Below are 26,353 nucleotides of genomic sequence, written 5' to 3'. Positions count from 1 at the left end.
TAAAGAATAACCAGTATTATTTATGTCTACTATTTTTACAGGAGCTCCTTTGACACTTACCTGTAGGGTGTTATTTAATGAATCCATTGCTGTGTTGTGGGTTTACAATGGCATACTTATGGCATTCTACACTGAAGATGACAGAGTTGTAATGGGAAATACGGAGTAAGTAGTCACTTTATTCAAAATATGCGCTCTACCATTACAGACTGTAAAACATATTTGCAAAATGCTGACACTTGTATGGTACTGGAACCTATCTTGAATCTAGTGTGCCTATAACAAGAGCACTTGTAGGATGCCTAGAACGGTGTAATGCATAGTGAGTTCTAGTGGGGTAATCCGATACCTGTTTATTACTTCCATGTCAGGGGAGCTCTCCACCCAGCATCTTTTGGCAACTTTGATATCACAAACTAGTGTTAGTAGTGTACGTTGGATTTCAGTACAAAAATATATCAACATATTCTTTAAAGAGAACCTTTTACCATTCCTGACATGCCTGTTTTAGTAGCTTCATGCATCCCCCGTGTAATAACAATTCTAGATCATCTATTCCTATGGCTCTATGTTGTGCCATTCCTTCATTATTTCTACTAGAAGTTATGTATGAATTGCTAGCAGTCTGCAGTAAGGGTACAGAGGGGTGGTAACCAGTTGGGGGTGTGTATCTGCACAGTCTGAAAATGGCAGCACTGATTGGATAGAGTGAGACTGTGCAGGTACAGCCCCCCCCCCCCACTTGTTACCACCCCTCTGTACCGTTACTGCAGACTGCTAGCAATTCATTCATAACTTCTAGTAGACATAATAAAGGAATGGCACAACATAGAGCCATAGGAATAGATGTTCAAAAACTGTTATTACATGGGGAATGCATATAGCTATTAAAACAGGCATGTCCGGGATGGTGACAGGTCCTCTTTATGTCATTATTTGTACTTTAATGGGGAGATTTAATGGGGTTGTGCAGTGTCATAATTGTCTGGATAGGTCATCAATATCAGATCGGTCCACCCTCCAATCAGCACTTCCACCAATCATTCAAGTGAATGGGAGAGGATGCTGTAATTACACTGCACCACCACTACAATCTAGCTAGCTTGCAGGTATCAATAAAGAGGACAAAGCCTCTTCAAACAGCTTCACCATTATAATGATACTGCACACCTCTTCACAAATTATGGCACATAGCCTATCTACGGCATAATTTGCCACTTTTGGCTTTTCTAAAGTGGTGAGAAAATGGGAAACTGACATAAATTATATATGAAGTCTATGCCAGAGGGCTAGAGAGCATCTAATTTATTATTATTCACTTTATTGTTACTATTATTATTATGTAATGAATGTATAATCTGCTACATTTCTAGAAATGTAATATATTATTATAACTTATCATACATAGCCAAACAGTTACAGAAGATGGACTGCAACACTTCATAACCCTAAACTTTACTAAAGTTATTGAAGAGGACTACAACAGACAATTTTACTGTAATGCGTGGACGCAAAGAAACAGAGCTTTTACGTCTTATGTTTTACTGAAAAAGCCAGGTATGAATTTTAGTGGGTACAAGTATATGGATACGGAGTGCAATCTCAGCATAGGTAGATTTAAAGTCTTAAAGGGGTTGTCTCATTTCAGAAAATGTAAATTATCATGTAGAGAAAGTTAATAGAAGGCACTTACTAATATATTCTGATTTTTCATATTGATTCCTTTGCTGGCTGGATTCATTTTTCCTATACACTGCTCATATACAGGGGTTACGTCCACTCTGTAATCCAGCAGTGGTGGTCGTGCTTGCACAATATAGGACAAGGTGCCAGCTAGGGATGAGAGAACCCGAACTTCACTGGGTTCAGTGTTCGGGTGGGTTAAGAAAACGGAATATAACGGAATCCGTAGATGGAATGCAAAATAGAAGCGTTTAAAAGGCATTCTGTTTTGATCCGTTATAATAGAAGTCTATGGCCAAGCATAATGGATCCGTCTGGTTTCCATTATGCAGGACTTTGTTTTCCATCCTGCATAACGGAAACCAGACAGATCCGTTATGCTTGGCCATAGACTTCTAGTATGACGGATCAAAATGGAATGTCTCTTAAAGGCTTCCGTTTTGCATTCCGTGTACGAATTCCGTTATATTCCGTTTTCCTAACCCGGTGAAGTTCGGGTTTGCTCATCCCTAGTGCCAGTTTCTGTGGTGGCTGGGACTGCAGGAGTATGCATAGTCTGGTACTTTTTCTATAGTCTGCAAGCACAGCCACTTCTGGATTGCAGGGTAGTCATAAACAAGGAAACAAGCAGCGTATAATGTGATGGAAAAATGAATCAAGCCGGCAAAGGAGGCAATATGGACAATCAGAATACATTAGTAAGGGTGGGTTCACATCCCATTTTTCCCATCCGTTAAACCCCTTAAGGACCAGGTAATTTTTCACCTAAGGACCAGACTGATTTTTACAAATCTGACATATGTCACTTTATGTGGTGATAACTTTAAAAGTCTTTTTTACTTATCCAGGCCATTCTGAGATAGTTTTCTCGTCACATATTGTACTTCATGACAATGGTAAATGTGAATCAAAATATTTCATTTTTTATTTATAAATAAACACCAAATTTACCCCAAAATTTTTAACATTCGCAACTTTCCAAATTTCAAATTCTCTGCTTTTAAAACAGATAAAACAATAGCTGACCTTAGGGAGACTAGCTACAGAAAACACTGTGGAGCCTCATTTAAGAGTCTCGACACAGCAATCCAAATTGCAAAGCTCCCTGGGAAACAGTAATATGCAAAATAACCGTGGAGCCCCAGTTATGGGTCTTTAACACAGTGAAAGTAAGATATCCCAAACCAAGCAAAGGGGTGTCCCCATTACAGAGATCACCAAATCCACCATATTAAGTGGCCCCTATGTCAAGATCCCGCTCTTAAATGAGGCTCCACAGTGTTTTCTGTAGCTGGTCTCCCTGAGGTCAGCTATTGTTTTGTTTGAGTAGTCTCCAAGGCATTGCTCCCGGTTAGCCAGAATCCTACTCCATACTGATGAGGGGCAACACCCTGAAACAGCTGTCTGTGGATGGATAACTGGCTTAGGTCTTCCCCGTCACATACTTAAAGCTTGTTTGTTTCAGTTTTACATAATAAAGCATTTTTAAAAAAATCTATACTTTTTTATGTCTCCATATTTTGAAAGCCATAGTTATTTTTTTTTTTTTTTGGGCAACTGTCTTATGTAGGGCTCATTTTTTTCAAATATGAGATGACTGTTTGGTACTATTTTGGGGTGCATATGACTGTTTGATCGCTTGCTATTACACTTTTTGTGATGTAAAGTGACAAAATGGCTTTTGATACAATTTTTATTAGATTTTTTACGGTGTTCACCTGAGGGGTTAAATCATGTGATATACTTTTTTTTTATTTATTTTACATTTAACACAATAAAAGCATTTTTGAAACAAAAAAAATTATGTTTTAGTATCTCCATAGTTTATTTTTTAGGCGATTGTCCTATATAGGGGCTAATCTTTTTGCGGGATGAGATGACGGTTAGATTGGTACTATTTTTGGGGGCATACACCTTTTTGATCGCTTGGTGTTGCACTTTTAGTGATGTAAGGTGACAAAAATGGCTTTTTTTTACACAGTTTTTATTTTTTATGGTGTCTATCGGACCGGGTGGATCATGCGATATATTTATATAGCCGGTCGTTACGGACACGGCAATACCTAATATGTGTTTTTTTCGTTTGTTTTCTATTTTTTTTATTATAAAATCAGGGGAAAAGGGAGTTTTTTTTATTTTTTTAACTTGAAACTAATTTTTTTTTATTTAAAACACTTTTTTTTCTTTTAAACTTTATTTATGTCCCACTCTGGGACTTCAACTTTTGGGGGTCTGATCCCGTCAGCAATGCATTACAATACATCTGTATTGTAATGCATTGCCTGTTAGTGTATTACACAGAGTAATACACTTACAGCTTGCCTAGGAGACCCAGCCTGAGGCTGGCTTCTGACACATCGAGTCCCCGCCACAGGAGTGGGGACTCGATGCGCTCCTTCACCCTCCTCAAACCACTTCTATGTCACAGTCAGCACGGACCGGGGCATAGAAGGGGTTAATCCGCCGGCATCGGCTTTTACAGCGATGCCAGCGGATACAGCAGGGGCCCAGCTACCAGGGACTGCCGGGCCCTGCAGTGATCGGGCGCACACCGCTCCAGTGCCCGCCCATTCAGCCTGCCGCGCATGTACGGCGGAATGCATTCTGGCAATGCATCCCCCACCGTACATGCACGGTGTTTTGCGTTAAGGGGTTAATGTATACAAAAACATATATTAAACAGATGTATCAAACTTATGCCATACAGTGAAAAGTATACCTTTTTTTTACCAGACTGCAGGATACAAGAACGTGGTGTGCTGCATTTTTGTATCCTTTTTTTTTCCAACGTACGGTATAGGTCAAATTGAGGCATAAAACGTGATGTGAACCCACCCTAAGTGCCTTTGTCTACAAACCCCTTTAAGCTAGCCAGTCACAAGTAATTTCCGATGCACTTTATCTAAAGGACGTGTTCACATTTGTTCTGCAAAAGTTGTTCTTCCAGATGACAATGCCATAAATTAAGGTCCTTTCACACAGACCAATTATCGGTGAAGAGTGTTTATAGAAACACTTGTTCCCAATAATCTGACAGTGCAAAAGGGGTTAGCAACCACCAAATACATGAGCAAATGCTTGTTCATCAGGTGATAGTGTCTTTTGGCCGACACCAAGAGTCATTGTTTCTGTCTAGCAGATCAGTGTATAAACACTGGAACAATGATTCTCTTGTCGACCATACAGCGGAGGAGATTGAATGATGATTCAGTTATCAAGGACATCTGCTTTGTTCCCGATAATCTGTCAGATTATCTATATGTGTAAAAGGGCCCTTACAATAACAAATCAGTTAATCTGTGGCCTAGTCTGAGCTTCTGTTAATGGGGTGCACAAATGTTGTTTGGCCTCAATGACTTCTGATTCGTGCTATGAAAATGCCAGACAATAAATGGTCTAAATTAGTATTATCAACCATCTAGTTTGTGGCCAACTTAAAAAAATATCTCTTGCCATGGTTTTCCCATAATTATGGGCTACTTTTTCTTTGCTTTTTTCCTTTGTTCTCTTAAAGGGAATGTATCATCAGAACATACCCTATTGTTTAAATCCAGTTTTTATGTTAAACAAATGTTAAATGATTTCTGGTTGTTATATCGCTACCTATATTTAAAAAAAATCCTAAAATCCTGCAGTTTTCACACTGGCCACTAAGGTTATATCCACAGAGTGTTTGAAATTCCAGTATTCTGTTCCAACAATGGAACAGAATACCGGACTTGCCATATCTGGCATATGCTAGACACTGCCAGCTCCTTTACAGGTCCCATTCAGCATAATTGGGTCCATCAGGTTTCTGGCATTTTGCTTTCACAAATATAAAAAAATTTCTAATCTGTCCTGTATTTCTTGTTGTCTTTGCAGATCCTAATTTCCAGGGATTTTTAATTGCATTTTTTGTGTCGGTGTTCTTGGTTACTGTTATATCTATTGTTGCCATAAGAATATATAAAGTGGACATTGTCCTCTGGTATCGAAGTTCCTGTTTCATTAATACAGAACATAAAGGTATGCCTCACAAAGACAACCCTAGTCCAAATGCCCTATTAAGATAAACAGACATAATGGATGGCCACTTGAGACTGTCCTCTATGCCCAAGAACCTCTGGAAAAAGTGGCTAACTACTTGGCGGAACCAACCTGTCTTTATATCACAAGGATGAACTTTCATTTGAAAGAACAGCATGTAATACTAATGAACGTTTCTGCTAAAGTGGAAATAAGTAGCCAGATGCAAGTTTTCCCCGATCGTCAGGTTAGATTAGCGTTTTACAAAAGGAGCTGTCTTGGCAAAATTACCACAATGGTCTCCATAAAATCAGGCATGGTTAATTCAGTATAACGTTTAATTTAGGGCTAGTTTCACACTAGTGTTAAAAAGAGGACTAAGTCCGGCAATACCAGATCTCTTTAATGCTGGTGTGAAAGTAGCCTAATATGGAGCTTAATTATTTGTGCATTTCAGATTTGAAATAAGTATATGTTTATCGATAATTGGATAAATAGATTGTGGATAAAATTGTTTTCCTATCTTTGTCATTTTCCATTTTCGTTTCTCTATCCCGGCCTTCCCATAGCCATAACTTTTTTTTATTTTCCATTCACATACGGCTTGTTTTTTGCAGGACAAGTTGTACTTTCTAATACCACCATTTAATATTGCATATAATATAGTGGGAAGCAGAAAACAAATTCCAAGTGGAATTGGAAAAAAACACAATTCTGCACAATGGGTTTTGTTATTATGATGCTCGCTGTGCGGTAAAACTGACTTGTTTCTTTCATTTTCATTGTTGGTACAATTACAGTGATACCACAATTGTATATTTTTCTTTTTAAAAATAAATTTTTGCGGAAAAATAACTTTTTATTCTTTTTATCGCTATATTCTGACCCCCATATTTTTTTTTTTAAGTTATGTCTTTGGGTCTATGTGAGGGCTCATTTTGTGTGTGGCAATCTGTCATTTTTATTGATACCATTCGTTTACTTTTTGCTGACCTTTTACTCAATTTTTCGGGGAGGTGAAGCAACGAAAAAATGGTGAATTAGCCATTTTTACTTTTTTTTCTATAACATTTTAAAAAAAAAATCTTTTTTTTTTTTAACCTTTTTTAAGTCACGGTAGGTAACTACAAGAAGCAAAACTAAATTGTTTTTGCAATAGATTGCATTAAATCGATAAACCAATTAAATGCGCTATTGCTATCTTCTTATGGAGCCCTGTCACCTGCATGGCTCCATAGGAACTATAACTCTGAAAGCCCTGGTTTCTTCAGCGAGACCAGGGCTTTCAATTTCAACCAACTCCTGTTCCCGGGTTTTTCACCTTTCAGATGTTTTGGTCACCCCTCAGCATCTGAGGAGTTAAATGTCTGCAATTGGTGTTATTGCAGAAACAGCTATGGTGTCTGTTCGGCTCAGGAGTGAGCACCATGTTTAAATTCTCTACTGCCAATGTATAGGTAGGGAACGGGATAAAAGGGTTGTCTAGGACTTTTTAAGATTCGCCTGTACCTTTGAAGAAATCTGTACCTACCTGCCGTGTGGCACTAGGGTTCCTTGGGCCCACCAGAGGAAATTATTCATGGGTTCCAGCCCATACATCATCAATACAGCCTAATAAGTTTTGAATGAAACATATAGACCCTAGTGGCAAGTGATTAGCTCCAAAGCAGCTCATTGGAGGTTCCCCTGGTACTATTGGGCCAGTGTGACCCTGCTAACATCTCCATGCTGCTCTGTTTCAGCTCTGTGGAAGTTTTCACTGGACTTCCGGTCCGCCCAGACAGGGTTACATGCTCTGCTGCAGCCAATGATTGACTTCAGTGGTGGGAAGGAATTTAAAAAAGAAAAAAATCTGGACAATACCTTCAAAGCAAATTAATGGGGTTCCTTCTGTTTTCTTAAATATGATTCATATGGCTAAACACAAAATTTTGAATGTAGAATTTCATGATACAAATCAAATTATTTACTTACAAATTCATCTACTCATCAGTTTTACTGTAAGTTCAGTTACCATGACTCTTTGAGGACATAGATATATGTTATCAATGTAAAAGACATCATATAAGGCCCAATCCTGGTTAATCCTTTGTCTAACAATTCTGACTATAAAGCAAATAAAATTAATGGTCCTATTGAGTTATTGGAATTATATGTGACAAATATCCTCCAGAATACCCAAAAGTGATGTTTAGCATGCAATGGGCAAGTGTAGGATAGGATCTTGTTGTTAAATTCAGTGTGATACCAATGAAATTAATATCTTAGGAATAGTGTTGATCGCGAATATTCTAATCGATAATTTTTATCGTGAATATCGTCAGTTCGAGAATTCGCGAAGATGTAGAATATAGCGCTATATATTCGTAATGGCGAATATTCTAGATTTTTTTTCCATCAGTAACCTCCCTTCTTGCTTGTGGGCCAATGAGAAGGCTGCAATATCTTTGTCTGAGATTAGAAATATCCCTAGCAACCAATAGGAAGGTTGCCTACCCCTTTACTATATAGGAAACTCCCCGGCAGCCATTTTCTGCTGTTTTTTTGCAGTTCTGAGAGAGACAGCAGTGACATTGCTGTGCTCTGTGCTTTCATCTGGATCCTATTCCTTATCCAATTACATTAGATGGTTAGTTAGCTCATATATATAATACAGATAGTTAGTGGGAGATAGTCAGTGTAGGTTAGATAGTGTAGCTGGTTCTGGTGTGCTGCTGTGCTACAGACATAGTGCTGTCATGTCACAACAATACTTAGTGCACCAATCAATAATATCTTCTCAGACCTGAAGTTGAAAGTATTGTGCAAAAAATATGCGCATCATTAGTGCCAATTTGTGCAATAGCGAAAATAATAACTGGAGATCATGAATTCTAGAATTCGCGAATTTATTGCGAATATTATGCAAAAAAATTGTGAAATATTACGAAAGCAAATATTGCCTATGCTGCTCATCACAACTTAGGAACTGTAATCAGTGAAGCCAAATCATTAGTGCATGAAAATATCTACAATTTGTGCAGATCCTTGTACCTTATTTTATTATTTTATGTAAAGAGTTTTTAATAAAATTAGCTTTACTATAACGCAAAATAGATTTAAATATAGAAATACTAGATTCATATTCTACTTGTGTACTATACAGACCTCTTATTTGACTATGCCCCAATCTAATAGTTTTGTTTCTAATAATGTTACTATTTCAGATGGGAAACTGTATGATGCTTACATAATATACCCAAAAAAATCCACGGGAACCAGCTCTTACTCTTATGAAATTGATATATTTGTCCTGAAAGTGCTGCCAGAAGTTCTAGAGAAGCAGTGTGGTTACCGATTGTTTATAAGTGGACGAGATGACTTACCAGGACAAGGCAAGTATTTCTGTAGTTTTTTTGGTCATTCTTGTTCACAAACAGGTAAAAGCACAAATATTTTCCACTAAAAATGTGTCTAAAGACTATACACGTTTAATATATGTCCAATGATACAGTGGTAGTATGTAATGCATAGAGCTGCATTTCTACAAAATCAATGAAAATTAGTATTTTAAAGTCAATATACTAAAATGATAAACATAGGGGAAAAGCCCCAGCCAGCACTGGAGGTAGAATATTTAGTCAGAATCTATTAAACAATTTAAATGTGACAAATCACATTAACATATATTGATTCACATTATACCAGGAACATATACTTTCAAACTCCTGCACAATGTGATATTTATATTGCCCAGAAAATTCAGAACTCCATTCTTGAGTTGTGATCCTTTCTTCTAATATGTAAATGTGGCTTTTGGTGCAATGAGGGCATTGCCATGATCTCGTTGCACCTAAGCTTCACTCATTTCTGCTGCCAGCCCTTCTATGACTACTTTGCTTGACAGGGCCAAGCATCGAGGGATGAGCTGGCTACAGAAAGGAGTGGAGCTTGGGAGCAACGAGAGCAATGGTGATGCCCTTTTTACACCAAAAGCCTAATTTGCATATTAGGTAAAAAGTATTATAGCTCTTTAAGGGAGGGCAAGAGAAAAATAGCCTTGCTTGGGTTTTAGTTTAGAAACAACAGCTCTCATGTAGTGCAGCAAAGGAGGCTGTCTCAGAAAGGGAGTAGTAGAAACGTAACTTTTATCATTCTTACTAAAACTGAAAAACAAAAAAATGAGTAGCGTCATGTGTTTGTCAGGAATTAGAAGAAGCAGTGGCAAGTTGCCGATGCTCTGCCTCTCCTTTCAAATTTTATGCTCAGTCCCTCTTTGGGGCTCAAACCTTAAGGCAACCTATCAGGACAAGGGTGGGATCCACCTCCGCCTACGTCATCGCTGATGCAGTTGCCTAGTTCTGCCTTTTGACCGACATCCAGTTACCAGGCCCAAAGTGAAATTTGACAGGTATCAATCAAACCTATTAAGTAGATGACTAAAACAGCCAATGCAGCTTGACGTGCTAACACTCTGCTCACATCTGCATTGTACGTTTCCATTGTTGTAAAATGACTGCAATGCCCTAACATTTAGTTACAGACATTGACAGCGCTGTGCTAACATGTCCAGCATTTTTGGGCGAATCTGCAAGGGAAGCTTCAAAAGTAGCCTTTAATGCAGATGTTAACATACCCTAAAACACAAAAGTGACACAAACATCACTTACTGGGTAAATCAGTCATATCACTGCTGCATCCAGAGATGGCCTTGCGGTTCGCCTGGCGGTCGTTTCACTGTGAACTTTGCGCATTTGTGATTCGTGCGAGCGAACATATGGCGATGTCCGCCGACGCCATATTATTTTGTATTGCTCCGAACTTTTATCCTATGACACACACATCAGGTGGGACAGTACAGCCAGTTGAGACGTTTCAGCACATGGACAGCCCCCCACCCTATAACAGAACCCGACTTGGCAGCCATTTTTTATTCCGTGTTTTGCCAGTGTGGGGAGAGGTTGCTTTGTGGAGCAGGGACAGACTGTTAGGGACACTAAACACTAACTAATAGGGCCACAAAAGTCCTTTTAAGGACTGGTATAGCCGTGCTATAGATAGGTGTGATATACTGAGGGGTGTGATAAATTTATAATATACTTTCTAACATAGAAATTATATTATAGTGCCTTTGTATTGTGCAGCAGTTGTGTGCGGTTCTGCTGCGATACCGCAGCTATATAGTGGGACAAAAGCTATTGGAATAACTAATTGCAACTGGTGTGATATACCTTCTTCCACAAAATACTGATTAAGGGGTTTGATATACCTGCTTTCACAAAATACTGATTGAGGGGTGCGATATACCTGCTTCCGCCAAATATTGATTGAGGCCTGCGATATACCTGCTTCCACAAAATACTGATTGATGGGTGAGATATACCTGCTTCCACAAAATACTGATTAAGGGGTTTTTATATACCTGCTTCCACAAAATACTGATTGATGGGTGAGATATACCTGCTTCCACAAAATACTGATTAAGGGGTTTTTATATACCTGCTTCCACAAAATACTGATTGAGGGGTGTGATATAGCTGCTTCCACAAAATAAAGATTAAGGGGTTCTATATACCTTTTTCCGCAAAATACTGATTGAGGGGTGCAATATATCTGCTGCCACAAAATACTTATTAAGGGGTTTGATATACCTGCTTACATAAAATACGGATTGATGGGTGCGGTATACCTGCTTCCACCAAATTTTGATTAAGGGGTTCTATATACCTGCTTCCACAAAATACTGATTGAGGGGTGCGATATACCTGCTTCCACAAAATACTGATTAAGGGATTTGATATACCAGCTTCCACAAAATACTGATTGAGGGGTGCGATATACCTGCTTCCACAAAATACTGAATAGGAAGTTTGATATTCCTGCTTCCACCAAATACTGATTGAGGCCTGCAATATATACCTGCTTCCACAAAATACTGATTAAGGGGATTGATATACCTGCTTCAGCAAAATACTGATTAAGGGGTTTGATATAACTGCTTACACCAAATATTGATTGAAGCCTGCGATACACCTGCTTCCACAAAATACTGATTAAGGGGTTTGATATACCAGCTTCCACCAAATACTGATTGAGGCCTGCAATATATCTGCTTCCACAAATACTGCTCTTCTCTAGAGACTTTGGCACAGGGTCATTTTGAAAATGACAGGCAGAGGAAAAGGCAGGCCGTTCCGCAGGGTTGGTGGTCGCGCAGGTGCACCAGGCCAGAGCCTAAGTGGGAAGTTGGAGAGGGTGTGTACGATTACGTCAAAGGAAGCACCAGAGTTGGTTGAGTGGCTCACTCAGTCTTCCGCTTCTGCACCCTTCACATCCTCTGTATCTGTACCCTCCTCATTCTCTGCTGTGTGCATCCCCAAAGACACCACCACCACCACCATAGCCCCTCCACTCGAGTCAGAGGTATTCTTTTCCCATCCATTCCCAGACCTTGCCGATGCACGGCCATTCTTGGCATCGGATGAGGAAGTGGAGGTAGCAACGGCCGCTACCCATAGGTCTGACGACAGTACCCAGATCAGCCCAAGGAGGGTGGTCCCCGCTGTTGCTGCCTACTCCGAGATCTCTAATGTCAGTGGTGGTGAATGTGACGATAATGACATGTCGATGGACGTCACGTGGGTGCCCACAAGAGAGGAAGAGGAGGGGAGTTCAGAGAGAGATACGGAGAAGCAGATAGGGAGGATAAGGAGGAGAAGCAGGCAGAACTCCCAGTGCACGAGGCAAAAAGCAGACTGCAAATGTATCTGGAGCGAGCCATCCACCATGCACGGTCACATCTGGCGCTCCCAGGACGCCGGCACATGGCTCTGCAGTGTGGGCTTTTTTAACGTGTCATCTGCTGACAATAGTGTTGCCATCTGTAGCCTGTGCTGTCAATGCATAAGTCACGGTAAGCCCAAAACTCACCTAGGGACGACCGCCTTAAGAAGGCAACTGGTCAACCATCACCGAACCCAGTGGGAGCAAAGCTGTCAGAACCCACAAAGCCACACTCCTGGCGTTCCACGTCCTGCCTCTTCTCCTTCTCCTCCCATTTGTCCTCCACTCCACCTTCCACCATGCCATCGTCGCGTTCATCTGGCAGAAGGCAGGCTTCCATGGCCCAAATGTTCAAGCGTAAAAAGTTGATGACGTCAGATAACCCTCTTGCCCAACGGCTGACCACTGGCTTGTCAGAACTGCTAGCCTGCCAACTACTGCCGTATAAACTGGTGGACTTGGAGGCCTTTAGAAAATTTGTGTCCATTGGCACACCGCAATGGAAAGTCCCTGGAAGGAAATATTTCTCCCAGAAGGGCATCCCAGAGCTATATGGCCACGTTCAGCGGCAAGTGAATATATCTCTGGCACACAGTGTCAGTGCCAAGATACATCTGACCACAGACAAGTGGTCTAGCAAACACGGGCAGGGAACGTACATAACTTTTACTGCCCACTGGGTGAACCTTCTGACGGCCGTCAAGCATGTAACCCGTGGCACCCGTGTGGATTTGGTGTTACCGCCAGAGATTGCATGCAGGCCTGCCTCTTCTTTTCCTCCTCCTCCATCCTCCGTCTCCTCCTCGGCTGACTCATCCTTTTCCACTGCTACCGCCTCTTCCACTGCACCCCCTCAAGCTCCCCAGAATCTATTTGATGTGCCAGATGAGACGTTGCCATGCTGTGCTGCGGCTGTTGTGCCTGGAAGCCAAAAGCCACACCAGTCCTGCACTGCTTTCAGCTCTGTGGTCACAGGCCGATCAGTGGCAAACCCTGCTCAATTTGACAGTTAATAAAGTGGTGTGCAACAACAGTGCCAATCTGCTGAGCATGCTGAAACACAGTAAAATGACACACGTACAGTGCATGGCACACGTCCTGAACTTAGTCTTGCAGCGATTTGTTGCCAAATACCCCAGGGTCCAGGACGTCTTGCGGCAGACCAGGAAAATCTCTGGCCATTTTAGAAGATCTTACACGGCCATGGCTCACCTTGCTGACGTTCAGCGGCGACACCACCTGCCTGTCATACATCTGATTTGGGCCAGATTTTGAATGATGGGCCAGACGAAGCACTGAGGTGCGAAACGGCCGTCGCCTAACTCAGCTGGAGCACGCATGTATCTTGTCCGCTCTCTACCAGGAATAAAAGAAATTGTTTAAGCACATAGCGGTGAGTGCCGTCCTTTTGTCTCTTATCTGTGCAAAACTATTGAAGCAGTAAATGCCTGGTTACACGTTGGACAGAGCACCGCCGGCAGCGCACACATCGCAAGTGCACCTGCCAAGTAACCCAGTGACGAGAAAGGGGTCTATTTTGTTTTATGCAGTGCCACTCTGATTTTTTCTACAACCACAATACATCTGGTTTGTGACAGCCTAACGTGCTGGAACTCCACCTTGTATATGCTTGATAGGCTGCTCCAGCAGCAACGTGCCGTTAACGACTACCTGTACGAACTCTGCAGCAGGACAGGTTCTGGGGAGCTTGGTTTCTTTTCACAGCGCCAGTGGCTGCTCATGCGCGACACATGCAGACTTCTGCGGCCATTTGATGAGATCACCAAACTGGTCAGTCTCAGTAAAATTATTATTCAGTGACCTCCTAATGTACCTCCAGTCACATACTCACTTGTTCTTTTCTGTCAGGTTAATGCCTAATTTTTGGGGCCTGCACTCCCGTGGCCTAAAATAAAAAATCTCTAGGCTCCAGCAGGGCACATTTTTGAGGGTTTCCCTTTAAGACGCATAAAAATGGCAGGAATTTTTGCCATTGATCCTCCTCTGGTATGTCAGTGTCCATGTTGTGGGACCATTTGTGCACTTGTATTTGGTGGCTGCAATTATGACCTGAAGGTTTTTCAGGTTCGCCTGCCATTAAGGCTACATGCACACGACCGTATGTGTTTTGAGGTCCGCAAATTGCGGATCCACAAAAAAAAAGGATGACATCCGTATGCCATCCGTTTTTTTTTTTTTTAAGATCGGACATACTTATGCAGACAGCACACGCACATTTTTTGCGGACCCATTAACTTTAATGGGTCCGAATCCTATCCCCCCCAAAAAATTGAACTAACATGAAAACAAAAAACGTTAGTGTGCATGTAGCCTAAAGTGAATGGGGCCCGCTGCGAACATTTGATCGCGAACGCGAAACGTCACGGCCGATGTTCGTCCATCACTACTCTTTTCTCTCCAAGTAGTGGTTCTGCTGTTGGCCGTAGGGAAATGACTCCCCTCCTCTGCCCTTGGCTTGAAGTTTAGGAACAGGCTGAACTCGAGCCTGTCCGTTTTATATGGAAGCCTTTGGGTCAAGCCAGGCCAAGCTGCCTCATGTAGTCAGTTTAGCCAGGTTTGACCCACCAAAGGCTCTCATATAAAACTTACTGGCTAACTAAAGCAGATTTATCAATTAGATTCAGTATGGTCCCGGACCCCTCACGTACACTGCATTTATTTAGCGGCACTGGCACGTGTTATTTTTGAACGTCCGTCCATCAGATGCCAGTGCCGTCACGTGAGGGACATGATTTGAGTAAACCTGGGGCCAAACCTGGTGGAAAGGAGAGTAAGAGCGACTGGAGCCCCAGCCCTGGAGCCCTAGCTGAGGAGTGCAGCTGCTCTCTTACTGCCATCAGCGTTTCCTGTGTTCTGTGAATGCAGGGGATACTGTAATGACTGTAATAGCTAGGTTAACACTATGTCTCAGATTTACTTATTTAATTATAATCTATAATTTTAATTCTAAAGATAGTGTGAACCTAAACAGGCTGTCTAGACCGCCGCTAGCTTTATCATGGGGAGTCAGGTTGGATGATAGATCTGGTGCAAAATGGCACATCTTTGGCCCCAACCACTTTCAGGTAAGCCCCATCACCTTGCCAAACATGTACGAAAAAAGAGTAGAGACCCTAGATGCACCTAACTGGGCCATTTTGAGATACTTTTTGGTGCAAACACATTAGTAAATCTCGGCCTATGTTTTTGTATTTTGGTCAAATTTACATGTAAAACAGGATGCAATGAAGTGTTATTTTTTTTTTACTTCTCCTGTTGAGAAAGACAGATCTCTTTTTTTTTTTTTTGCATGAGAAATCAATAACTGAAATACCTTTAACAGATTTTTACTTTTTAAAATGTAAAACTATTTTCATGTTCTTGCAGCCATGGCGGACCTTGTAGATGAGACCATTGCACAAAGCAGAAGAGTAATTATCATGTTGGGAAACATATTCTGTGAAGACGGTGGTGATGACTTTGAACAGAAAATCGCTATGTATGACGCGCTCATTCAGAATAAAATCAAAGTAGTTTTGATTGAAATGGAGAAGATAACAGACTACACCAACATGCCTGAATCAATAAAATACCTCAAACAGAAGCAAGGCGCTGTGCGATGGAAAGGAAAATTCACAGAAGCCGCTCTTTCCCCTAATACAAGGTTCTGGAAAAACATCCGATATCAGATGCCTCCAGCCCAGCGTCCTTCTGACAAGGAACTGCACTACATCCATTCAGAAGACTGAAATGAAGCGGGTATTAAAGACTTGGATACTGTACATTCGTGTGATTTATCAAACCATACACATGTAATAAAACACTAGGCCCTTGGATGGAGCTGCACACCATTATTTTAAATCAACCCTCTGGTTCAAGAAAAAATAAAGTCACATTAACTTAGTAATGAACAGAACACTTATCTAGTGACCTGCTTTTTTTTATTTCCAGATCTGCTTATTCTCTAGCTTCTCATCTGCCATCCAAGATGGCTGCACCGCTTCTGATTTACAGACCTCCCAAGTGTCCATCTTTTGGAGGGACAGTCCCTATTTTTGACCCGACGGAACAGCCTGCCAGAGGTCCATGCTGCTAGTGTGAAAGTAGCCTTATTACATTCACACTATTGACCCAGAAAGTGTTTGTCTGGTTTCTCTCTGTATATTCTAGCCCGTCTTGTATATTATTTCATTATTTTATGCAATTGGGATTTTATTTTTGTGCTGTTTAGTAAGAGAAAACTATGGAAATGTAGGAAGATATGCAGGAAAAATATATCACAATGAGACAAAGGTGTCCCTCTTTGACCGTCGGAAAAGTTGGGAGGCATCGATTCACACGGTACATTAGTAACCCAAGACGCTTCCTACTTGTCTAGACCTGCTCTTGGGTTGACCAGCACTGTTCACGTGAGCAGTGCTGGCCAATCCAAGGGCAGCAGGAAATGTCTTGAGCTACCGGTATGCATCAAGCAGTCTGAGAAGTGGTGCAGCCATCTTGGAGGACAGAAAAGATGCCTGAGAATTAATTGATCTGCAACTAAAACAATGAAAAGAAGGATACTAGGTAAGTGTTCTGTTCGTTCCCCAATAGAATGATTTCCTTTTTTCTTGAACCAGAGGGTCGCTTTAACTATATCAATGCAAAAAACTTTTGTACTTATGTGTAATTTTCACCTTTTCTAGCTCAATTATTCTTACTCCTCTGAAGCTCTGGTCTTCTCACTCTCTGTCGGCGGACAGCAGCAAATATGACTACCAAGCACCTGCATCTTCCAGGAGTGCATTGTGGTCAGGTTATGCTAAGCATGCCTGTCCAGATTCCAAAGCTCTATTTTCCCGCCTTCCTTCCAAGCATAGAAAACCATCACACACAGCCCTATCAATACTAATACAGTATGTAGCACTATGGTATGTAATGCATCTCTCAATTTCCTTCTACACTGACTTGAGAGAAAGAGGTAGATAGCTATAGATTTCCATGAATTTAGAAGGAGGGAGGGAAGAAAGGGAAGAAAATGTAATGTACGTAAAAAACAAACAATATTTTTTACTTCATATATATTGCAAAAATACTTCAATTGGAATGTTCTATTCATTGTATAGTAATACTATTCATGGGTAACCCCTTTAAGGCTGGGGCTACACGGCAACATGTGTCGCACAAGCAAAAACATTTGTGTGACTTTTCTGCAACTTGATTTCACGCAATTATTTTACAACTGCAATTTGGCTACAAAATCAGTCAAATTCCAAAAAAGTAACAGAGTCACGTTAGACCTGTGACCAAAAAAATCCAACAGTGTTGGATTTTCTGCGATTGTCATAGCATATCGCATCGCAACCCCTCTTACAATCATTAGATAAGATGTCACATGTCGCCCTAGTCTTAGTTAACAAAAAGCGTCAGCACATTCCCCTGATATTCTCCATACCAATGCCATGACCACCTTGACCATTCCATTGATATCTTTGTCTGCTATGTCACCATTTCACGTACTACCTCCTATTATTACAGCTGCGCTTTCATAGGCTTTAATGTTTAGTCTGCTGAACTGTAAGGTCTTTATTCCTAGAAAAGAGGGAACAACCCTTTTTATCAGGTATTACTTGTACATATTTGTAGCATTCACTTCAGACATATAATGCACCTGATGTTATGGGACATATGTGTAGAAATTACTTTTTTTTTTTTTTACTGTTTAGTTCATTAACATAATGTGAGCCATTCATATCCAATACATTGGAAGAAATATGTGCCTACTCATTGAAACGTTTAGGTTCCGGAAATAAACAGAACAGCTACCTCAGATAGAAGTAAATTTCTATGTAAATGCAGTACAAAAGAAAGAGGCAAAATGTTGTGAAGCATGTCAGAAATGAGAACAGCCTGTATGTCACTTTTCCTTGTAAATATCATCCTAATTCTAGAAAAAAAACTAAAAGATTAAATAGTTTTGGTTACATAAAAATGCATTGTTTTTTTCTATTGGTCAAATGTATAAGGCTGTGTAAGATTTGTTGTAGAAATCTATTTTATACATCCGATTATGGGTTTATCTGATTAGGTTTATGCAGTTTGTGCATGGATTTCTGCAAACCATTTTTAGATGATTTGGGGCAGTCACAGAAATTTACCCAACAAATCTGTAACATTTGAATATAGTTACAGATAATGATTCCAGTAAAATCTATTGATTCCAGTAAAATCTATGGAGCTCAAACCAAAGAGGTTATTTTAGCTTCCAGTAAATGGTACCTGTACTCACTGAGGTCCCCCTAGTGGTGGCTACAGGTAGACAGCTTTGTAATAGAAATGAAGCAGGAGATTTAGCAATGTATTTTTGCTAATGAACACCAAATTTATGAAACACATATTCCACTTTTTCTGACATAGAAGTTCGATAAAAGGGTGAGGTAGAGGATGACTTTTTTTTTAATTAAAATTTATTTTGCTTAAGGCAGATGGCCACTTTCTAGTTAATTTTGAGCAAATTGTTTGTGAGATGATTATATGACACTTACTAATATAGCCTTTGTTGAAATGCTACCATTTTCTATATTTTAAGGTATGCCCCCTTGTTTACAAATTCTTTTGTGCTGTCCACAAAGAGGTCCTGTCCATAAGATGGCTGCTGATGGAGGGTCACCTGACAAATCAACTCCATGTGATGTTTCCTCCATTCAGTCACACTGCTCCTGCCGTCTGCACTTCACTGCTGGGAGGTTAGTGCAGGTGCAGTGTATTAAAATGGAGGAGACATCACATGGAGGTGATTTGCCTGGTAACATGACCCTCCATCAACATCCATATTATGGACAGACCCTCGATGTGGACAGCACAAAAGACTTTGTAAAAAGGGGGCATACCTCATAAAATATAGAAAATAGTGTAGAATTTCAACAAAAGCTATATTAGTAAGTGACATAAAATCATCTCACAAACACATTGATCAACAGTAACAAGAAGTAAAAAAATAAAAACTGTCAGAATTCTGGGGAGTTGTGCTTTGCACTGTTTGCACTACACCCATGGTGCTTAATATTTTTTTTAATAGAATTGATTTGTGTCTGGAAACTTTGCTGCTGTGTGCAGAGTGTTTACCACAGTCCATAGTTTAGAGCAGGTATCCTCAAACTGCGGCCCTCCAGCTGCAAAACTACAACTCCCAGCATGCCCGAACAGCCTATAGGTATCGGCCTACAGCAGGGCATTGTGGGAGTTGTAGTTTTACAACAGCTGGAGGGCCGCAGTTTGAGGATGCCTGGTTTAGAGAGAAGTTACAGATTGTTGAACATAATACACATTGCAGCTTGTTTCTATGAATGCAGGTTAGGAACTATTTGGCTCGCAGCCAGAGTATATTTGGGAGTTGTAACATTAATGGGGGTTACCAGTCTAAAGCTTAAAGGGACTCTGACAGGCCCAACAAGCATATTTAGGTATCTATATGACAGTACAGGTCTTATAAGGGGGATTAAAATAATCTAAGTATCCCCCCTGTCCACATTCCAAATACAGTAAACTGTATTTAGAATGTGGACAGGGGGGATACTTTCACTTTGCTGGGCGGCTTCTGCTGTCCCCGCTCTGAAGCGCTGCGCTGAACAGTGCCCGGCGCATGCGCCGGATCTTGTGAAGTCCGGTATAGTAAGCGCCGCCCAGCTCATCAATATTCACTTCGCTGGGCAGCTACTACTGTCCACGACTTCACAAGATCCGGCGCATGCGCCGGGCACTGTTCAGCGCAGCGCTTCAGAGTGGGGACAGCAGAAGCTGCCGAGCAAAGTGAATATTGATGAGCTGGGCGGCGCTTCTAAACGGCAGTTGGGAGCGGCTGGCTGGGTGCAAGTGGAGGTGAGACGCCGCCCCTTGGGCAGATTGAAGATGGTTCAAGCAAGTTATAAAACTTCAGTTTACTGTATTTAGAATGTGGACAGGGGGGATACTTAGATTATTTTAATACCCCTTATAAGACCTGTACTGTCATATAGATACCTAAATATGCTTGTTGGGCCTGTCAGTGTCCCTTTTATTGAAAAGTTATACAACCTGCTACCTGAGCTTATGAGTCCCCTGTTTTTGATAACTGCAATTTGCCAAGATGCACCATATTTATTTGACTTGTAATTATTTGACTTTTACTTGTAACCGTTTAATAAGTAGTAAAATACTATGCATTTCTGGGCCAAACAGGTCCCTTCATCAGGTCAAATTAGCTGCATAATTTCCAAACCAAAGTAATCATAATTCACTGGACACAGCACCACTGCTTCCATTGTCAGGCCTCTGGCTACGGTCAGTGAAGGAACAAGACTGCTGGTATCCAGGGAAACAGGGGAAGGGGGTACTACCTTTAACTCAGCCTTGGCTCCTTTACCCAACCTTGACCCATGACATCTGTATCATTTTATTGCTGGGTGGTGATCGGCCACAGCTTCTTTATTAAAGCGGCAAACCTTAATAAACCATAATATCTGAGCGGTATGCCAAAGGCTGGACTCCCAGCGGGCAAGTTAAACCGTAATCATCAGAGCGGTCTGCCAACCACTGGACTCCCAGCGGGCAGTTACGCCATCTGCTGCCACCATATCTCCGCTGAACTCAAATGCCGCCAGCTGTGACTTCATAAACTCGACCAGAATTCACAGCTCTCAAAAGCCGTAATCATCGGAGCAATATCCAAAACCGCTGGACTCCCAGTGGGGGCTCTTAAGAATAGAAAAAACAAAACAGAATAACCAAGTATCCATAACTGATCAGAACCGTGCACCTTGACCCGCCTCCCAAGAATAACCTCAAAGGGATGGAGGGAGGGCTAATCTGCTTCCACTTGAAAGAGGAAGTTACCAGAACAGAGAGGAGGTATATGTGACCTTCAGGATTTCCTGCACCGCCCCCATCCTATCTAAGGGGGATCCTCAGTGAATTAACCCTTAATGACCCTAATCTGCAACCTACTTAACCATTACTGAGACGGGGCCAGCTCCCTAAACGCCCCTAAGGGGAAAAGGGGGGGGGGGGGGGACCATCAGTCCCTAAGCACCCTCCCTATACTGTCGGGCGCTTGCCAAGCTAATCACTAATTGCTTACTATTAACGGTGAGCAGGGGTGCACCACCAATGAGGCCAGGTGAGGCGATCGCCTCAGGCAACACCAGGTAGGGGCAAGAGCAGCGGAAGAGCCATGGGCAATGAGCGCTTTCATCAAGGCAAAGGGGTTAAATTAAGAAATTGGCATGGTGTGGGGGGGCGCCGTTTCACTTTTCGCCTCAGGCAGCAGAAAGGCTGTTTTAATATCCACCCTCACCATTTACTCTACTGCACATGTAGCTCTCCTATTTTTACTTTATGTTTTCTTGTGTATTGTGTGTGTTTTTATTTGTACCATATAGCTAACATTTAACTTTTTTTTTTTTATGTTGTGTAGGACAGTGATTTTGATAACTTTTGTATTTTATTAGGTAAATGTGTGTATTTTTTTTTTATATAGGAAAACAGTATGTAAAGTGTCACTTTAGAAGCACTCAATGAGCTCAGGGAAGAGACAGGAGAACAAGACTGCCAGTGATCAGCACTTCCAGTAGGCATATAGGGACCTAGGCAGGGGCGTAACTATAGGGGGTGCAGACGTGTCTGTCGCTACCAGGAGCCAGGAGACTGAGAGGGCCCAAAGACCCTTGTGCCACATAACAAGACACTAGTAATCTAAAAAGTGCATGCAGGTGGAGGTACACCACTGGCTGGAGGGAAGGGGTTAGAATTTGACATGGGGGGAATGCCGTTTCAATTTTTGCCTCAGGCAGCACAAAGGCTATGTGCTCCCCTGCCCCTGACCACAAAGCACTGAGGCAAGGGGGCCCAAGCTGAACTCTTGCACCAGGGGCCCTTAGCTGCGCCCCTGGACACAGATAGCAGGCTGTAAAAAAAACTTTGGACTGTATCTCTATGTGTAGCACGGTCATCGCTGATCATTAATAAAGTATATTACAAAAATAATTAAATCACGGTTCTTACACAATATTAAAAAAAAATTTAATTCTGTCCTTAAAGTATGCTTCCAGTTATAGACAACATTTCATAAATCAATAAGATTACCGCAGAATAATTGCCTCTTTTTCCATTTAGCAGTCACTTCTTTTCACTTACACTCACATAATTTAATGAGAGAAAAGAGAGAGCCCAACTTTAGTGAATGTGATGAGATAACCTCCATCATTGAGATTGTTCTTTGTGTTCCAAGTTTTGTGCCTCTGTATGCCAGATGTGAATCCACTATGACTGTGTGCCTCTGATAGTCTGACGAGAAACAGCTACGTGACCCCAATAGGGGTGTATTACATCATGAGTATAAAACCTAATATGGTAGATCACCCAAAGCTGTGCCATAAACTACAGGTACAACCAGTGTGGCATTTAAAAGTGCTGACAGCTTTTAAGGTAAACACAAATAAAAATTAAAAAAACGCAGCAGACATATTTGGGGTCATTTATGAAACTGGTGTAGAGTAGAACTGGCTTAGTTGCCCATAGCAACCAATCAGATTCCACCTTTCATTTCCCAAAGGACCTGTCAAAAATGAAAGGTGGAATCTGATTGGCTGCTATGAGCAACTAAGCCAGTTCTACTTTACACAAGTTTGATAAATGACCCCCAATATGTCTGCTGCAGTGGTTCACACAAAATTTCTACCTAAATTTAACAAGAGTCTCTGATCAAGAGATGAGCAGGTGGGATACTCCTCAAAGATCATGAACTCTGGCCCTGAAAAGCTGCCAAAGATAAGGCTGTGACAATATATCTTCGAACGAAGGAGAAAAACAAAACCAGCGGCACTCACCGATTGTAGAAAGGTACACTTTATTCCATGGCAGGAGGGGGGTGCATTCGGTGCAAACACAGCATTAAGCAAGAGCCGTTTCGCGCGTGTGTGTGCGCGCGCTTCTTCTGGCAGGGAAAGCCAGAAGAAGCGCACACGCTCGCGAAACGGCTGTTGCTTAATGCTGTGTTTGCACCGAATGCACCCCCCTCCTGCCATGGAATAAAGTGTACCTTTCTACAATCGGTGAGTGCCGCTCGTTTTGTTTTTCTCCTTCGTTCGAAGATATTTTGCATACTCACTACTGCTACAGGCTGAGCACCACTGTGAGGCATCACTCCTCGGTATCGGCATCCAAAATAACTATAGGTTCGGTGTAGTGTCACTGGTTACTTTCTCTACATTTTGATAAGGCTGTGACAATGTTAGACCTCATGCACACGACCGTTGTTGGGGTCCGCATCTGAGCCGCATTTTTTGCGGCTCGGGTGCAGACCCATTCACTTCAATGGGGCCGCAAAAGATGCAGACAGCACTCCATGTGCTGTCCGCATCCATTGCTCCGTTCCGTGGCCCCGCAAAAAAAATATAGCATGTCCTATTCTTGTCCGTTTTGCGGACAAGAATAGGCATTTCTAAAATTGGCCCCCCGTTCTGTTCCGGAAATTGTTGAAGGCACACAGGCGGCTTCCGTTTTTTGCGGATCTGCGGTTTGCGGACTGCAAAAAACGGAACGGTCGTGTGCATGAGGCCTTAAGAAAATATATTATCAGGCTAATTTTTTTTATTAACATATGCATGAAACAAGGCATATCTAATAAACAATACACACATGCATAGGATGAGTGCACAATAAAAAGATAGATTTATTTTTTTAAAGGGAGCATGGGTTTGTTCACCTGGAGAGGCTGAGGACACTTTGCAAGGAGGAAAATAGAAACCCAGACATTGAAGGTAAGGAACCACACATCTCCAAATAAACACACCAAGAGGAACAAAGTAGACAACATTTTGAGGGCCCTTCTCCTACCACGGATGTTCTGATGACATCGGAGTACCCATTGTGCTCCACTTTTTGCTTTGGTGTCCACATGGTAGGAAATATCTGGGACTGACGCTCATCCTATCACTTTGGCACCATCAGAAAAGCAGCTAGGAATGGGCAAAGTAAGTATAAATTGTTATATTTTTAAATACAGTATATACAGAGTGGAAGTGATTGGCATAGTGGGGATAAACATATAACATACACTGAGTGGAGGTGATGGGAACAGTGAGAGTATACAATATACAAAAAACATATACCAAGTGGAGGTGATGGGAACAGTGATAGTATACAGTATGTACAGAGTGGAGGTGATGGGGCAGTGATGGTATACAGTATGTACAGAGTGGAGGGGGTGGGAACAGACTGTTCCCATCACCTCCACTCTGTACATACTGTATACCATCACTGCCCCATCACCTCCACTTTGCACATACTGTACACCATCCCTGTTCCCATCACCTCCACTCTGTATATAGTGAATACCTTCACTGTTCGCCATCACCTTCACTCTGTACATACCGTATACCATCACTGCCCCATTACCTCCACTCTGTACATACTGTATACCATCACTGTTGAACAGCCATCAGATCCACTGGATCTTCAAGAACCAAATGGGGCTAGGTCCAAAAAGTGTTATAAAAAGTGAAAAAAATTCTTCTTATAGACACCCATTTATAATTAATTAAAAAAAATACACTACACATGTTTTGTAGCGCCGTGTCCGTGACTACCTGATCTATAAAAGGATCACGTTACTTTTCCCACATGGTGAACGCAATAAAAAAAAAGAAAAACTATGATGGACTTGAAATTTTGGCCACCTCACTTCCCCAAAAATGGCATTAAAAGTGATCAAAAAAGTTGTGTGTACCCCAAAATAGTACCAATCAATCCATTGCCCAAAGCAAAGAGACTGCAAGTACAAAATAATGAAGCAGCAGGGATAGCTGAGGATGAAGGGTAGGGTAATCAGAAAAATAAAATGTATGTGGAGAGATAGCTTATGTTACTCAAACTGGCAGAGTAATCAGAATGCCAGCCTATTTCAATATATTACTTTTATGTATCAACCATTTCTCATCACCATTTTGTGTTTTGTTACATTTCACTCTTCTTTCATGGAAAAAAAAGGTGTTCTATGCTGTGTATGACCGCTGGGGTTCTCAGTAATTGTCACTGTTGCCGTGTTCTCAGCTTTTATGAACAGAGCTCAGAGATTGTGGGAGAACAAAGAACTGGTTTACTTTCCTTGGGACAAAACAGCAATCATTAAAGGGAATCTGTCACCTGGTTTGAGCATATTCAGCTGTCACCATTGGCATGTACAATAAACTACCTTATTACATGCAGTGGTCTTCTTTTTTCTTTTTATGGTTTCATTTTGATAAAAAAGCGCTTTTTGTGTTATGCAAATGAACCTCCAAGGTGTCCAGAGTGGCGTTATTCTTCATCTCTTGAGCCCAGTAACGCCCCCCTGCAGTCCTGCCTTAATTTCGAGCCCAAGCACGCCTACTCATTATGAAATATCGCCCCCGCCGCCCCCTCCGCTACATCAACTAATACAATCAAGCTACACCCCTGAGTTCTTTCTTTCGGCCGCCGGAAATCTCGCCAGGCGCAGTACCACAGTACAGTTTTGACTAGTGGGTGTGGCTAGTTATGCTAATCAGTTTTGCCCCAAATTTATGACTGGGGCTTTTTTTTTAAAAGGTCGCAAAAAAGGTCACTATAGTAGGCAGCTGGTATAAAAAATACTGGAGTAGTATTTCTAGACAAAAGTGTTAGATACTCAAAATTTAGCAAATAACGTGCAACATACATTTGGTATAAAAAAAAAACTAAAACACGGACTTCAAATATTATCCTCAAAGTAAATTCATCCCTATATGCCTATATTTCTTTTCATGTCCCTTGTTGTTGATTTCTAAATGCCTCATTATTGTGGGGCGTGAATGGGATTTTATATGATATGACGCTCGTGCAGATGGAAAATGCAGCTGCTGTGGTTTGACTGACAAGCTCTAAAAGA

The 26,353-nt window shown here is 41.4% G+C and overlaps 1 protein-coding gene across 5 annotated transcripts in view; it reads left to right on the top strand.

Annotated features, from left to right (window-relative positions):
* IL1R1 (interleukin 1 receptor type 1) overlaps positions 1-18,424 on the top strand; it is a 76,594-nt gene extending 58,170 nt beyond the window's left edge. For all 5 annotated transcript variants that reach the window (XM_044285617.1, XM_044285621.1, XM_044285619.1 and 2 more), the window contains 5 exons: positions 42-165; positions 1,409-1,557; positions 5,548-5,691; positions 8,898-9,065; positions 15,841-18,424. In XM_044285617.1, the coding sequence (XP_044141552.1) occupies positions 42-165; positions 1,409-1,557; positions 5,548-5,691; positions 8,898-9,065; positions 15,841-16,202 (947 nt within the window). In that variant the 3' untranslated portion in view covers positions 16,203-18,424. The remainder of the gene's footprint in view (positions 1-41; positions 166-1,408; positions 1,558-5,547; positions 5,692-8,897; positions 9,066-15,840) is intronic.
* Positions 18,425-26,353: the final 7,929 nt, after the last annotated feature.

The sequence above is a fragment of the Bufo gargarizans genome, chromosome 3 (genome assembly GCF_014858855.1).
Source record: "Bufo gargarizans isolate SCDJY-AF-19 chromosome 3, ASM1485885v1, whole genome shotgun sequence".
Taxonomy (NCBI): domain Eukaryota; kingdom Metazoa; phylum Chordata; class Amphibia; order Anura; family Bufonidae; genus Bufo; species Bufo gargarizans.
Note: the sequence above shows the minus strand (reverse complement) of the source record. Positions and strands in the feature narration are given on the sequence as shown.